At 34.3% G+C, this 16,451-nt stretch overlaps 1 protein-coding gene across 7 annotated transcripts in view; it reads right to left on the bottom strand.

Annotated features, from left to right (window-relative positions):
- Positions 1-16,451, bottom strand: part of LOC148312358 (uncharacterized) — a 75,080-nt gene that overhangs the window by 21,107 nt on the left and 37,522 nt on the right. For all 7 annotated transcript variants that reach the window (XM_088277374.1, XM_088277375.1, XM_088277377.1 and 4 more), the window contains exons 3-6: positions 4,796-5,261; positions 3,505-3,578; positions 2,021-2,287; positions 716-849 (exon numbers count right to left, since the gene is read on the bottom strand). In XM_088277374.1, the coding sequence (XP_088133500.1) occupies positions 716-849; positions 2,021-2,287; positions 3,505-3,578; positions 4,796-5,261 (941 nt within the window). The remainder of the gene's footprint in view (positions 1-715; positions 850-2,020; positions 2,288-3,504; positions 3,579-4,795; positions 5,262-16,451) is intronic.

Below are 16,451 nucleotides of genomic sequence, written 5' to 3'. Positions count from 1 at the left end.
TTTTCTTGTTTACAGACCTTTTGTTTTCCGTACATCACATATGAGTCTGTCACTCTCTAACAAGATGACGCAAATTCACAACAAACTAACAATGCACCTCTTCACCGTTGCAGGCCTAATTTATTATTGAAGGGATGCAAACACATATTCCAAGGCCACCATGTGATAAAACAAAGGGTTACAAGAAATAGAACACAGTTGCCTCAAACAAGAAATGCAGCCTATTCATTTAGAAAAATGAAAACATTGTGTCATTTGAGCTGTGTTAACATTGAATGCCAGATAAAAGTATAGAATTTTGCATTATGACTATTTTTAGTACAAGATATTTGCATTTTTAACACTATTTTCGAGGGCATACATATATCTATATAGTTTTTATAGATGTGTAATAGGTATACGTATACATATGTCCGCCTCCGTAGTGTAATGGTCAGCACGCTTGGCTACCGTACTGGAGGTCCCGGGATCGATTCCCAGGGAGGGTCAAATAAATATAAGTGATTTTTTCACTCTATCAATATTACCCAGGACTGGTATCTGAAGCGGAGGGCTGATCACCTTTCCTTCATGTTAATGATCAAGATAACACTGCATTTATATGATACAGTGCTCTATGCACCACCGGGGTGCAGATAAGGGTTTGAATGAATAATATGTATACATATTATATATCATGTATATGTATTATTCATTATATAAAGCATATACTTACTGGTGGGCTAGATTGTGAGAGTGCAGATATTCCAAAGCGGAAGATATTTCACATTGAAATTTGAGGGGAAGACCTTTCTGACTGAGTGACGTCATTTGGGACTTATTATTTAAAAGGAACTGTTTCAAGTCACCCTGGAAAATAAAATAATAATAATATAATAAAAACATCAACAATGAAATTGCCTCGTTACGTACAGTTATGCAGTAATTACAAAAAAAAAAAACAATTATCTATTAATTCTACAAAAAAAAATCATAGGTTAATTTAAGTCAAATTTTTACTCCCATACATTTAGCAAGAGTAATGAATAAAATACAATAAGAAATGTGACAGTTTAATAGTCACTTACATTGCGTTGTCAAATGATCAGAATAATACAAATGTCCAAAATATGAAACATAAACAATTTTTTAACAAAGAAAACTGTAATACAACAAAACACTGGTTTTATAATGTTATTATTATGGTGGAAATGTTTTACAGTGAAAACGTCAATGCATACAGAAAGATAAAATGTTTCATTGCAAGTGAGAAAGTATTAAGATGGTCAATAAACACTTTGAACACAAACCAATTGAAAATAAAGCGTTAATTAAATTACTTTTGCAATTAACAGAATCGAACTTGTTACCCTACTTGAATAGTTTAATGTCTATTCAACTACGCTACGGATCTTTTTAACAATCAAAACCATAACTACCATAGACAAGTACTAAAAAATAAGCAAAACAGCATTCAAATATGATCAGAACTCAATATGGGAAAATACCTATTCAAATATGAACAGAACTCACGATGGGACAGGATTCAAATATGAGTAGAACTCAATATGGGACACTATATATTCAAATATGAGTAGAACTCAATATGGGATGATACATATTCAAATATGAGTACAACTCAATATGGGAAAATACCTATTCAAATATGAGCAAAACTTACGATGGGACACGATTCAAATATGAGTAGAACTCAATATGAGAAAATACCTATTCAAATATGAGCAGAACTCGCGATGGGACAGGATTCAAATATGAGTAGAGCTCAATATGGGACAATAAATATTCAAATATGAGTAGAGCTCAATATGGGACAATAAATATTCAAATATGAGTAGAACTCAATATGGGACAATACATATTTAAATATGAGTATAACTCAATATGGGACAATACATATTCAAATATGAGTAGAACTCAATATGGGACACTACATATTCAAATATGAGTAGAACTCAATATGGCACAATAAATATTCAAATATGAGCAGAACTCACTATGGGACGATACAAGCGGAACTTACCATGGGACAATATTCAAACATGAGTAGCCACGGGTCCTGGACGAGGTTTCTACCGGAAAACTTCAGCAAGTTCTCGTGCCGCAAGTCTCTGTATAATCTAGATTCCTCCAGGAAGGTGCACTTGTCCATCACAGCCACATTTTCGTCTAATATCTTCACGGCCACCTTGGTCACGGGACTGGCAGACCCCTCGAGGGGGGAACAACTGCTGTTGCCATTTGCACCATCACTCGTACAAACTAATTGATGCGCTTCCCCTTCTACAATCTGCAAACAAATAAAAAAATTTAACATTATTTTCTTCTTCTTCTTCATCTTGTTGTAGACCTCGTGGCCTGTTTTTTAAGAGGGATTAGCTTCCTGCGATGTCGATTCCCAGCTATCAACCCATCTCTTTGGTGGTCTGCCCGGGAGTCATCTACCATGAGGTTGGCCGTACAGTGCAGTGTGGGGGAGTCTGGATGGTTCCATTCTCCTCACATACGCATACCATACCATTGTCTCCTTCGTTGCCTTCCCCACCTAACGATATCTTCGATCTCGCATATTTCCCTGATCCTAGCGTTTCTTATTCTATCTCGAAGACTCTTGCCTGATATGCTTCTTAGAGTCCGCTCTACTTTCGATTGCATATGTCATGATTTAAACATTCAATTCTTAAAAAAAGATAAATATTTGTCATTTATACACACAAATATTTGAAGTTCATATTATTTTTTTGGGCCTACGCAGCTAGTTATTGAAAATATGAATGAAGAGTGGAAACATATATTCTTCTTCTTTCTTCTATCTCTTTTCCATACTTGATGGTGCTAAGGGCACTGCATCTTGTTGACGCAGTATTGCGCTTCAGTCCTGCGCTTCAGGTACCAGTCCAGGGTCATATTAAATAAATATGAGAATGAAAAATTATTTGTATTTCTTATAATTCCTCCGAGAATCAAACCCAGGACCTCCCTTACAGTACCCAAACACGCTAACCACTTCACTATAAAAGCGGAAAATATATCACAAAATATATGTGTTAAGATTTAACTTTTCTTTTGATACGAGTGTGGTCATGTTAATTTTTTATGGTTCAAAATTAAATGAGGGATCTGCAAAAAAAAAAAATTGAATCAAAGAAATTCCAGTAGCTTGGAATCTCTATCAGTTATGGCAACTTATCATTTTCCCTATAATATTATAGTGAACATTAGTAGTTAGCACATTGAATTTTGTTGGGCCAGATGTCCTGGATTTTGTTCCCTTTGGGACAGCTTTTTCCATTCAAAATTGAATAAAAAAATATTTTTCGTACTGATACTTGAAGGAGAGGACTGATCACCTTTCCACTGTGTGATTGACAATTATTTTAATACTGCAGTAATCAAATACCCTGTGTATCATGGAGGATACTTGATTATAGGGTGTCATCATTAAAAGAAAAAAGAACTATTATATTCTAAATATAGAGGTATAAGGTAACAAATGGAAACACTTACTCTGCCAAACCATCCTCTTCCAATCACCTGCAAATACTGGAGCTGATTTCTCGGAAAATCTTCATTGGGATTCTCTGTAAATACATCATTATCATAACAATATATTTTTGGAAAAATAGAGAGATACAGTGTGTATTTGATAACATTCGTTTGAAAATGCCACAACTAGGCGAAACAATTATTACAATACTAATTTTTATGTGTTTTTTAATAAAATACAACTTAGTAGACTCAAAAAATCTGTGTTTGATTAAAAAATTAATACATAACTTAAAATGGAGTTCTACAAATGAAACGCCAAATCAATAAATAAATAATGTTTTTGATACCATTGAACGAAGCTATTTTAGTACAGATGTCTCAGAGAGATGAACCAATTTATGCGGAGAATATGGAAAACTAAAGATATTTAAAGGCTTATGACCTGTCACCAGTGGACTTAAGTGATCACTTTATACACTCGTATAACATTCACCATTATCCCCATGTTTCGAACATTGATTCCACTTGATTTTAGCATGAAAAAGTTACGAGGTATGGATATATCATCAACCAGTCAATAACAAGTTATAATAATAATAAAACCCTTATCCGCACCCCAATGGTGCATAGGGCACTGTGTCACATAAACGCAGTGTTATCTTGATCGTTTATACATGAAGGAAAGGTGATCAGCCCTCCGCTTCAGGTACCAGTCCATGGTAATTTTGAATAAATATTACAGTGAAAAAATCACTTATATTTATTTAACCCCCCTTGAGAATCGAACCCGGGACCTCCAGAACGGTAGCCGAGCGTGCTGACCATTACACTACGGAGGCGGACATACTAACAAGTTATAAGCCTCGTAAATTCTCAAAGACTTCCGTATTACCTTCCCATAAATTGCTTTGTCTCTAGAGACATATATGTATACATTGGTAATACCTTAGGGGTAAAACCAATTTTTGTGCACTTATTATAAAGATTTAGACATTCTATATATGTAAAATATGAATAAGCTATTTATGATTAAGAAAATACTGTGTTATCCTGACGCAGTGCTAAATAAACCATTAGATAGTGGATATAAGAAAACAACAAAAAAATTGTCCAAAGCGCACTGTTAAAGCAAAATAGTTACAGAATAATTTTGGCTATTATGCAAGAGTTTGAGTCCCAAGAAGTGAAAATTTCTCTCGGACTGGTCATCTTAATTTGTGTAATTAAGAATCAAAGTTACAAATGCAATGATGTAAGAATGTAGTGTCCCACCATTTGATGTGGATAAGGGGCATAAGAAGAAACTCACGGAACCAATCCTGATGTTCAGCAAGAACATCCGGCGTTGTGATGTCCCTCCTGGGTGACGAATGAGCCGGGGTCAAGCTCCTGGAAGTCTGCGGTTGTTCCTGAACCTCCACCGCCCTCGGCCGGTTAGCCTCGAGATTCAAATTGCGGTTCTCGTACTCGCTGACTATATAATTCTCCGCGTTGTTGTTGACAATGTTCTCCAACTCCTGCTCCGAGATGGGGCCGTTGTTGTTATCTTCAAACACCTGGTTGTCCACCTGAATCTCTCTCTGCACGGGGATGAAGGGGCGCTGCGGCGACACGGAGCGGTCTGGAGGGGAGTGTGGAGCCCTCGGGGAGGTGCTGATGGCCGCCGTGATGGGGAACCGGATGTCGTTGAGGGGGTTCTGTATTCCCGTGTCCACGATCGCAGATGAAGATCCCGAGTTTTGGAGCGGAATGGGCTGCCCGACGATGACATCTTTCTGTGAATTTTAAATCAAAATAAGCCATTAGAAATGTCAATTTATAAAAAATTAGAAGATTTTTATAAAAATAATATCATAGGCTTAATATAAAATTACACTTTATTTAGGTAACATAAAAAAATACCTTTCTTTCTTTTTATTCATTTAATATTTCAGCCTGGTCTAATATGAGCCGCTTAGGCCCATAGAAATAGTATGAAATTAAAATATTTTTGAAAACACAAATATTTCTGTTTGTTTTTGTTATATATTTTTTAAAATTGAGAATAAGGTTGCAGGTCTACAAGGATACTTTTCATTTCATCACCCCCTTGATCCTACACACATCCAATTAAAATCTGCTTTCACTTTTGTTTTTTTTTAGCACATCGGGTAGAGAATAAGAAGATTTTAAATGGATGAGGGGTGGATACAGGGGGTTGGGACCGGCATTTTCGCCACAAGGTAAAATTCTAAACGCAAATATTATGTGTTAAATAATATTTTAATTTTTTGTCCTATTTTTTGTTGATTTTTATCTGCCTTTTTCCCTACCGCCGAGAATAATCGATCTACCTAATAAGTTTAAAAAATATTAATAAAAAATAATAATTAAACTATTTAGTGATACCGTAACGAAAATGAATGACGAAAATAAAATTAAGAGTCAGTGGAAAAAATGTATCTAAACACAGTTATTTTCTTGGTAAAAATACATACCGGAGTTTCATTTCCGCGAAGCTTGAAAACAAACAAGAGTAATTAAAAATAAATGAATTACAAACTATTAATTTTGATCATACATCTGACGATTAGATTTACGTAAATATAACTGAGTAGTAAAAAAATATAACCAAATAAAAATAACAAATTCTAGAGACCTAATTATTTCAGCGATAATTAAATAAAGTAATATGGGGCTATTCAGAAACGTGTACCTAATTGTCAAAAATATAATTTGTTTTCATTTTTCTATTGAAAATGAATTTCGTCAGATGATATCGATGATAGTGCCAACTACTGGCGGAAGTAAATGTAGAGTTCGATATTCAATGCAGGGGGATGATCAGCTTAGTTCTGTTTTTTTTTTTATTATTATTTTTAATTACTGATACACGAAGAGGTGTTATTTAAAACAAAATAAATAACATTTTATTACTATTCACCCATAAAATCACAAAGATTCAAACGAAAAAACAAATGACTGAGCGATGAATTGATAAAAATTTCAAATTTTACTCTGAATGGACAGGACAAAACAAATTTTCCAACACATTGTTTTTCTCGAATTCACTAAAAGTACCCGAACCCCTACGGTTTACGGCCCTTTATGATAAACCATATGTATTTTCATCATTTTTTCATATGCGGAAATTTTTGAGAATATGTCCGACAGCAAGTAATCAAACAAGACAAGACAGAAGCACGACATTCCCTTTCGGAGCGCCACACAAACGCGATCAGGAATCAGTCACGCACTAATTCGAGGAATTTTTATACACGGAGATATCTACGCCTTCCCAGAAGATATCGTTGACCTTTCACCCAATAACCACATCGGATGGGACCACATACTACAACTATAGACTCGACTACAACTAAAATAATGTACGCCATATTACGTATAATCGCGGTGCTAACTCTCGGGTTTTTCCTTCAGCGCCCTTGAGGTAGTATTTTACGAAAATGGCGCTATATAAATTACCCAAAATTATTATAATTATTTCCGTTAATATTTGAAAATGATGCGGAATGTATCGAAACGCGTGTCACAATAGATTTTTAAAAAATAATGGTATTTACCAAGTAAAACTCATAAAAAAAGTTTAAATAAAGTTAGATGTACTTATTCGTATTATATTCATAACTGACAAAAAATAGGGAACCGTATATAACTGACCACTAAATGCAGCCTGGTTACTTATTATCCATGTAAATGTTCGTTTGTTCAAAATCTTAAATGTAAATTCTATTCACCGATTGCCTTGAAATTTTAACACAACGCTGATTTCGAGCACGCGCGTGTTTTGATATACACATGTGACAGGTAACTATGAATATTTTTTTGAAAAAAAGCTTTTATACTCCCATGGCAGCGCCATGTGTTGAACGTAACATCAACATACTAAAAACTGCTCATGGGAGACAGCGTGCTTTTTGACAGCTGCTGTCATTTTCAATGGATTGTTGGATGGCATAGATTTTTTTATATTTTCAAATAACTATTATTTTCACATTATAATATTACTATTGTGTCGGGCTGTGGTCCCGTGGTTGTGTTACAGAATCAGTCAGAAACTCGAGGTAGGTTCGAGCCTTACTCTCCCACAACTTATTCGTATTTTGAATTATAAGCCGCTTAGGCTTACCTGTAGAGGTAAGCCTAAGCGGCTTAATCAATGCTTAGAGTATTGATTGAAATTTTCGAAACTATTGTACAATGTTGACTAACTGCTCAATTTACATTTATTTTTATTCAGTCATCTCATTAAAAAATCAACTATTTAAAAAAAAAAGAAAATAATTTCGAAATACCTGACTTTTTCAATATATTAAAAAAAGATAATGAATGCCAACGGGGAATTATAAAATACATTGGCGAAATAGCGGCTTATCGGCTCATTGAAATAAATATATAATATCCCATTTATTGACAAATATAAAATTATCCGGTCACTGCACTCGGCTTTCCTTCTTCATACATTCCGAACACAATACAACAATGAATGAATAATATAATGGCCATAATAACCCATCAAGCATTCAATTTCCAGTGATAAATCGGAAACAAAACATCGACACTGTCCACACTTACCACGTACTGCCTATTAGTAATTTAAGCATACATTCGCCGCGGAGTTCACGAAAAATTATCTTAGGACAGGGATGGCGAACCTACGGCACGCGTGCCATAGGAGACACGCGAGACGATTTTACATGGGACGCGAATGAAGAGAAAAAAATAATAGTGATTTTACAAAAAAAAAGTTTAGACTTACAGACGAAAGTACTACTGTTTGTATTCTATAAAAAGCTACCAGCTATGAACCCGACATAAAAATTTTGGCATCTAGCATCTTACAACAAAAATCTCACTAATCATGAAGTTTCAAGGGTTCTTCATTTTTTTATTAAGTCTTTTTTTGCCATTAATAAATACTTAATTATTTTTTTCGAAGTATTAATACTTTGTTGTCCGCCTCCGTAGTGTAATGGTCAGCACGCTCGGCTACCGTTCTGGAGGTCCCGGGTTCGATTCCCAGGGGGGGTCAAATAAATTTAGGTGATTTTTTCACTCTAATATTTACCTAATATTACCCTGGACTGGTACCTGAAGCGGAGGGTTGATCACCTTTCCTTTATGTGTTAATGATTAAGATAACACTCCGTTTATACGATGCCGTGCCCTATGCACCATTAGGGTGTGGATAAGGGTTTGAATGAATGAAATGAAAAAATGAATGCTTTGTTTATATTAAAACACTTAAGTTACACAATTTAAAATACTTAAGTTACACATTTGATGCATTTTTATTTCCATGGCATGTGGCACGCGACATATTACGTATATTGGAAAAAAATTGGCACTCAGGCTCAAATGGGTTCGCCATCTTGGTAAAATGGATCTCATGACAATATACGCCAGAGGGGTAATGGCACTCAGGCTCAAATGGGTTCGCCATCTTGGTAAAATGGATCTCATGACAATATACGCCAGAGGGGTAAGATCTGGTCATTTAGAAGACCCCCCATATGTGTACCTACATACATATTACCGAGACTGGATCAAGTTAACAATGAAATCTTTTCGGTTATTCTGTTATACATTTTAAATTTAAAAATATTGCATCCAAAAGTAAAATGCATAACTATGTCTTAAATGGTTGTTCAATATGTCAAACTATTGGAAATAAAAATTTCCATAAGATTACTTCGCGCTACTTTTTGTTGCCCTGGTATAAAAAAAAAGGATGTATGAAAGGAAGTATAGGAAGATTACAATTTCCTGTTTCTCACTGTAATCATGTATTAATATTCAAAATACGTATAGATTACACTAATGATACGTTTTTATAACTGACATCTGATACAGCGAGTAAGTGTTAAAAAAACATCGCCAGCTGAGTATAGATTTTAACCATGTCATAAAATTGGGCTTATAAAAAGTGTTTTGTGTAACTGAGAAATATTTAATTTTCTTACAAAATTATAAATTTTGCAATAACACGCCATTTGTTACAAGTTGGCCATCCACAATGACGAGGAGCTCAATAAGAGCTACAACACGACTACCGCTCAGGCAGGCGTCCTGCACAACATCTTGACCATTCTCCATCCCAAAAAGATCGAGAAGAAGGTGCAATAATACGTCGGTTCATCTTTCCTCCCCCAGACTCCTACTCGTCGGTCCGAGACCGATTGACGATGTTTTATTTTTAAACCTATTATTATCATCATCATATCATTATCAAAGTCTTTATAAGCACCCTTGAGGTAGTATTTTACGAAAATGGCACCATATAAATTATCCAAAAATATTAATATTATGGACTGAACTGATGACATGAAGCGGAGGGCTGCAACCTTTCCTTCATGTGTTAACGATCAAGATAACACTGCGTTTATATCATGCAGTACCCTATGCACCACTGGGTGCGGATAAGGGTTTGAAGAAGAAGATTAATATTATTATTTTAAAATAAAGAAAAAAGAACATGTCACTTTTATTTGTTGTTTGATAATGATGATTGATGAACAATATTTTGAGTGTGTCCAAATACTTGTTGACAAATCTGGACTATCTCCAATTATAGGTTATTTTTCATAGGTCCGTCAACGATGAGACTTCCATATTCTTCTTCATCTATGTTGAGATGTCAAAAAAATAATATGATTGATGAATGTATGTATGACGATATTGCTCGCAGCTCGGATATCCAGATGTTCGGTTTTGAAGCAACGGACCCCCGAGAGGAATATTAATACATCGCACTCGAGTGACCACATGGACGGCCAATAGTACGGACTTGCCTGCTGCACTGTTTACAAATTCAGTAGCCCGCGCGAAATTTAATAGGCCAATTGTACCAAAATAATGATTACATTGATGAAACATGTTGCTATTTTGAGGAAAACAAAGACCTCACGCGGTCATTGAGATCGCTGTAGGAAAGCTAGTGTACGAAAAATTAATAAAATACGTCTTATATGCCTACTTTATAAAAAAAATATTCATATTCAACTAATCAACAACCAATATGTACTTGAGAAAATTATATAAAAATATTCAATTGGGAACATTATTAGTTTAAAATGGTTATAATAAATATCCAACAAGGATCGTTTTTTTCATTAAGGATATGCGCAAATAGTGATGTGTAATAACTAGGAAATATAGTTACGATAATGAATTCCAGCAATAAAAATGATGTTTTAACCGGTTTAATTAATTATATCACCAATCAGTGCACACATTTAGTTGCGTTTTGCGTATTTCAAGCTTCTCGTATATTTGGCAATAAAAACTTAAGCTGAAATTTATAAAACGGAGAAAAAGTAATGAATACCATCCCAATTTTGAGAGTAACCGAAAAAGATTCACCCATTCGGCACGGCACACCTATAAATTATATTCGTTATTGACAACGCCATATTTTCTATAATCCAAAATAATACTAATCATTCACATTCTCATCTACATAAATGAAATTTATGGAAGGGAAGAAACACTCTTGTTTTTTGTTAGAGAAAAATAATTATATTTATATTTATAAACACAAACATTTAAGTTTCTAATACTATTTTCAAGTAAGCCTTGGCGACTTCGAAAGTTAGAAAATAAGAATCAAATCGGGGCGTAGTTCTGATCGAACCTCGGACCACAAATTCGAAGCCAACAACAATATCGCAGGACCACAACCTGACGTTATTTCTAGATATATGTAAGTACTACAATACATACTCGTAAATATTGCATTGAAAGAGGAATGATGTAACTGTTATATTTCTTACGTCATTTTTTATTGTTAGCATGCAGATTACATTTATAACAATTCCAATCACTATTTGAATTATGTTTTATGAAGTTTTACGATTTTCAATGCGTTTTTTTACATCCGATTAAATGGGACTGATATGGGCATATGTTGAAAAAAAGGACACTGTGGAGCATTTAAGTGTTGCAGATTAAAATATTTGCAGTGTATGGTAATTCGATTTAAAAAATCTATTGAGATTGCATAAAAACACTAAGAAAAAACTATAATTATTCATTTAATGATCGATCAAACGAAATCCTACACATTCATCACCGTCCTTTTTCTCGTCTTAAGAGCCTGATGATTCAATGTTATCATAAAGTTTAAAAAAAAATCATCTTCATCAGCCATTTCAATAATAATATTCTTCTTCTAAAAGCAAACGAATTCAGTGCGTTTTCTATTGAGAAAAAGTAATTCATTGAAATGTCTCGCCAATTAATTGGGGATTTGTTGATTTCTCACTGGCAACTACTTTTATTTTGATAATTTATTTCTTCCAAACCCTGAGTTGAAGTGTGCAAGCCTGTATGGTTCACATGGCGTATACGAGTATACCTATACTTAAATGGTAAGTATACATATACAGTAATACAACGAGTTGACATAAGAGGATGAAAAAAACGGTAAAAATAAACAAAAGCAACGAAATTCTTACGAAAAACATTTTTTTTCAAAGCGTCTAATATTTTCGCCTAACAAAAGCAAAAAAAAGTAGAGATAAAAGTCAGATTGAGTACTAAAAACCTTTAAGCGGAATCATAGTAGCTCCATCAGATGAAATAGTACCAATGAAGCCCACAGAAATGGGAATATTTAACTAAAACAATACAAATGTAAAATAATACAAATAAAAATAAATAGAAATTACCTGCCTACATTTTTTTGGATAATACATAGCAAATGTATTCTCGTGTAATATAAATAGATTTATTTATGTTTGCATACATGATACACGAATCAAGATAAATGCGAATTATCATTCCGGGTAACCCATGCCAAGGTTACGTCATTACACATGATAATAATATAATATATGCATGCAACATTACTCGAAAAAAATGAACCAAACTATAGAATTATAAGAGAAATATAATCATACACTCCTGGGTTTTTTCCCCGAGCTAATAGTATAATATAATTATCGAACACCGGTTACATTGACGAACTTCAGTTAGTATAGAGTATGCAGATATTTTTTTATTTGAATCGTAAATTATGTATATTTTATTGTTTGGCGTGCACCTAATTGCATGCCTCACTGGGTCTCGATGCTAGAAATTAACTGTTTTTAAAAATATATATAATTATAAAATAATATATCATGCGGTTGCATGGTTTTGTCTCTAAATAAAAATTCCTTTTGTTTTAAGTACGTTTTTTTTTAAATATATACTTAATCAATAAAAGAACACATCAACAAAGTCTTACATACAAACGAAAGAGTTTCTACTTAAAAAAGATTTCCTCATCCCACAGTAAATGTCTGTAGTGAACTCTCGCATACTGTTTTACGAGTTTGATCAATATATCTAGAAGTTTCAGGAATTTGAGTAGTGTGGTTGTGTCAAAATCATGGGTGGAATTGGTGAATGTTGCAAGTGTGTAAAGTGATCGCTTAAACCAGTCTATGACGGTCGTAAGCCCCGTAAATGCCCAGACTTCCATATTCTTCTCTATATGTTGAGATGTCAAGAATAAAGCATGGTCCAACGCTTTAGGGCGCTTGTGCCCTACAAGGAATTTTACTGTCCGGCAGTCCGGTTTTTTCAAATAAAAGCGACTACGACAGTTTAGCGGGATCGAGATCACGCCTACCGTGATCGCGCACCGATCCGGAGAACGGACAAGTTCACAAGCCGATCATCCATTCTTTCATGCTAACCGGACTGCCGAAGAGTAAAATTCCGTGTAGTGCACAAGCGCCTTTAAGCTTCAATCGTCCGGAATGGGATGGGTAGGTTGGTAGGAAGGTTCATAGGTAGGTAGGTGGCTAAATGAGCAATCAGTAACGGATGTCCGCGGAGCTCTCTGACCTCGGCGGACAGAAGGGCGCGGAACCTTTCAGGAAATTATGACCAAGCCCAGCGGCAGCTTTCAAATCAATTGTCAGGTGAAAATATAACGTTTGACTCGACAGTGCATGGTGACCATTTTTTAAACAATACTTGGAATTACAAGTGTTTAAAATTACCTTGGAAAGTGGGCAATAAGGTTTTTTGCGATTTTTATATCATTAAAAATATTCATACATAAAAAATAATAAGACAACCAGTGCTATTATCATTAAAATCGGTTAAGAAATAGAGGAGATACAAAATATTAATTTCTAGTCATTTATTACGAAAACATCGTGTTGAAGCTTGGTGTAACTAAGACTTGTAAACTATGGTCCCTGTATAGTACCTACTGTAACCGCGGAGTCTGTGAATCCTGTTAAGCATTTTGTACTGAGAGCGGGAACTGACATAAGTGGAAACTTTTATGTACTGGTTTTAACGGCGTTAGTACCAACCACGTTTTGAGTTTGAAAAAATCAATATTTTTTATTTATTTAAATTATTTTTTTATCAAAATACATTTTAATACGTAAGCGCCATATAGCCGTTACGGGTACTTATGCATGTTTTTGGTAAGTTAGTAGTAACGCTTTTAACTAATACAGGGACATTTTCCCTCTAGTTCCCGCTCCCGGTACTAAATACTTAGAACTAAGACCGCAAACTCCAGGTGTAGATACAATATACAGAACATTTAACCAGTACCAGCTGAGACGTGCACCTAAACGCGTACCGACGTCATACTACTCTTACATGACGTTTCGATCATTCATCGTTTCCATAATGGCGTAAAATGTAAATGCGTACTTTTTTCTGAAAAAAAATGAAAACACCCTATTTATGTGATCTGAAATATTATCATAAGAGAGTTATATCTTCATGTGTAGGTACAGTATTAATAGAAGTATGACAGTTCAGATGCGGCATTGAAAAATATAACTAGGAAATATAATATTTATATTTGAATGTTCGCGTTTCATTCATGTCCCCTGGCCGCGGGACACACTAATGAATTAAAACGTAGGCAGAGAGTAAGTTAGTACCTAAAATTAAAGTGTCACTTCATCTCGAGATATTATTTCCGCATAAACAGAGATGTCATCACGCAGATCTGCTTCATAATAATCGTATGTTTCCCTACTTCAGGGACCCGAGCAATTACGTCACGTTTATATCTAAATAAATAAAAATCTAAATGTTCGTTCGTTCAAAATCTTAATTTCCCCATCAAGTTATTCATCAATTGCTATGAAATTTTAACACAACGTTGCATTCAAATACACGGGTGTTTTGACATACGTATGTGACAGGTAATAACATGTTTTTTTTTTTAAGTTTTACAGCAATGGCAGCGCCATCTGTTGGAACGTAATAGCAGCACACGTAATACTAAACATTGCTCATGGTGGAGAGCGTGCTTCTTGACCGCTTTGTGTCACTTAGTGTTATCGATTAAATTGTTATTCCGAAGATTTTTAATATTTTCATCACATCACAAGAATCGTAAAATGAAAGATATTAGAAATGTGCGCTTCCTATTTTATTTCTTTTATATTTGATCAATCTGAGCCATAACAACGAGTGGCCGGGTACAGTTAGTTTGTCATTAAATTTTGACCAAATTTCGTTAATAAAAATAAAAAGTAACGGTATCGGATTTAAACGAAAACAACAATACTATATTCTGTGGATAGTGATGAAAATGTCAATCTCCGTATTGTGGGGATGAGTGTGTAGCCTGAGAAATAATTCACGAGGTCTCAGGTTCGACTTCCAGCTGAGCAAATGCGAAAAATATTTTTTTACTAACATTAAAACGTAAGACTATAACCCTCTCGTAAGTAATCTTTCAAACTGCAATGCAAAATTAATTTGTACTTACTATTGTAAATACAGATTTTTACCTATGATGTAAATGCAACTTAAAAAAAAACAAAAAAAAAACAATGAAAATGTAATCTAAATTTAATTTTTAATACACAATTATTTAAACATAATAATAATCGCAAATCAAATTTATTTTTCAAAGCGTAATATTAAATTACACCATGTTTTATCGTTTTTGTTAACAATCTTAGGTAATTAATTGCGTGGAATTTATGTTGAAACTACCATTCAAATATTAGCTATTTGCGGTGAACATGCTGCAAAAACGAAAACGATCGACTGTCGAATGACAGCAGATCCAACACGTGATAAGGTCCCAGTCAAATTTATTGTTAGAGGTCGGCCGTTACAATCCTACGCTTATCGTCGCCTATCGTCTCGCAGTTAGTATAATGTATAATACCCAACAATACTTCAGTGAATTCCTTCGAGACGGATAACTCGTACAATAATACATATACCAAGACCAAATGCCTCGAATGAATGGCCTTCTTTCAGCAAACGTAAGTTAAACTTTGCTGCTGGTTTCTGGGAATAGGTATAAATATCGTCCAACCCTTTCATGACAAATTGCAATAGTTGTCCGAAATTAAATAACTGTAGTATAAATATTTAGGACTGTAAATAAAACGGTCAGTGTCAGTCGTCCTAGATTAAAAAAAGTAACAAATTTGCCCATATTCGAAAGGGAGATAATTGTCAATCATCTTCGGATGCTTTTTTTCTAATTTCAGTTAATGTAAACAGGATTCTTTCACCAAAATAAAATATCTAAATCCCCGGTTTGATGCATATTAGTTTTAGTAGGACTACACTGTATCATTTATTTTCATCCAAAATAAAAATAGGGGAAACACATTTCGAGATAAGACCAAGATTACCTAGATTCACCTGGACAGAAAATAGATAAACATAAGTATGTAGGTTTTTATAGATAAAATATTAGAATGAAACGATGAGCTTTTAAGTGAAGAAATGAAAATGAGAATCAATAATCACATAGATAACGCTTATATGGATTTTGAGAAGGCATCCAAAAAATTAATTTCAACATCAAAAAGTACAGGGTCCGCCATCTAAAGTTTTTTTTTTCAACTAGTGCTTATTTCGTGAATGGTAACACTTAGCTCATGTCTGATTTGACAGATAATTAGTTTTATCCTTCCGCTGAGCGAATATGGTTGTGTATACGCTTGAACAACGCTGGGAAATATTGCGACATT

This window comes from Brachycentrus maculatus, unplaced genomic scaffold (assembly GCF_059751285.1).
Source record: "Brachycentrus maculatus isolate JH-2025_06_01 unplaced genomic scaffold, ASM5975128v1 h1tg000042l, whole genome shotgun sequence".
Lineage (NCBI taxonomy): Eukaryota > Metazoa > Arthropoda > Insecta > Trichoptera > Brachycentridae > Brachycentrus > Brachycentrus maculatus.
This window is presented reverse-complemented; position numbering and strand designations above follow the sequence as displayed.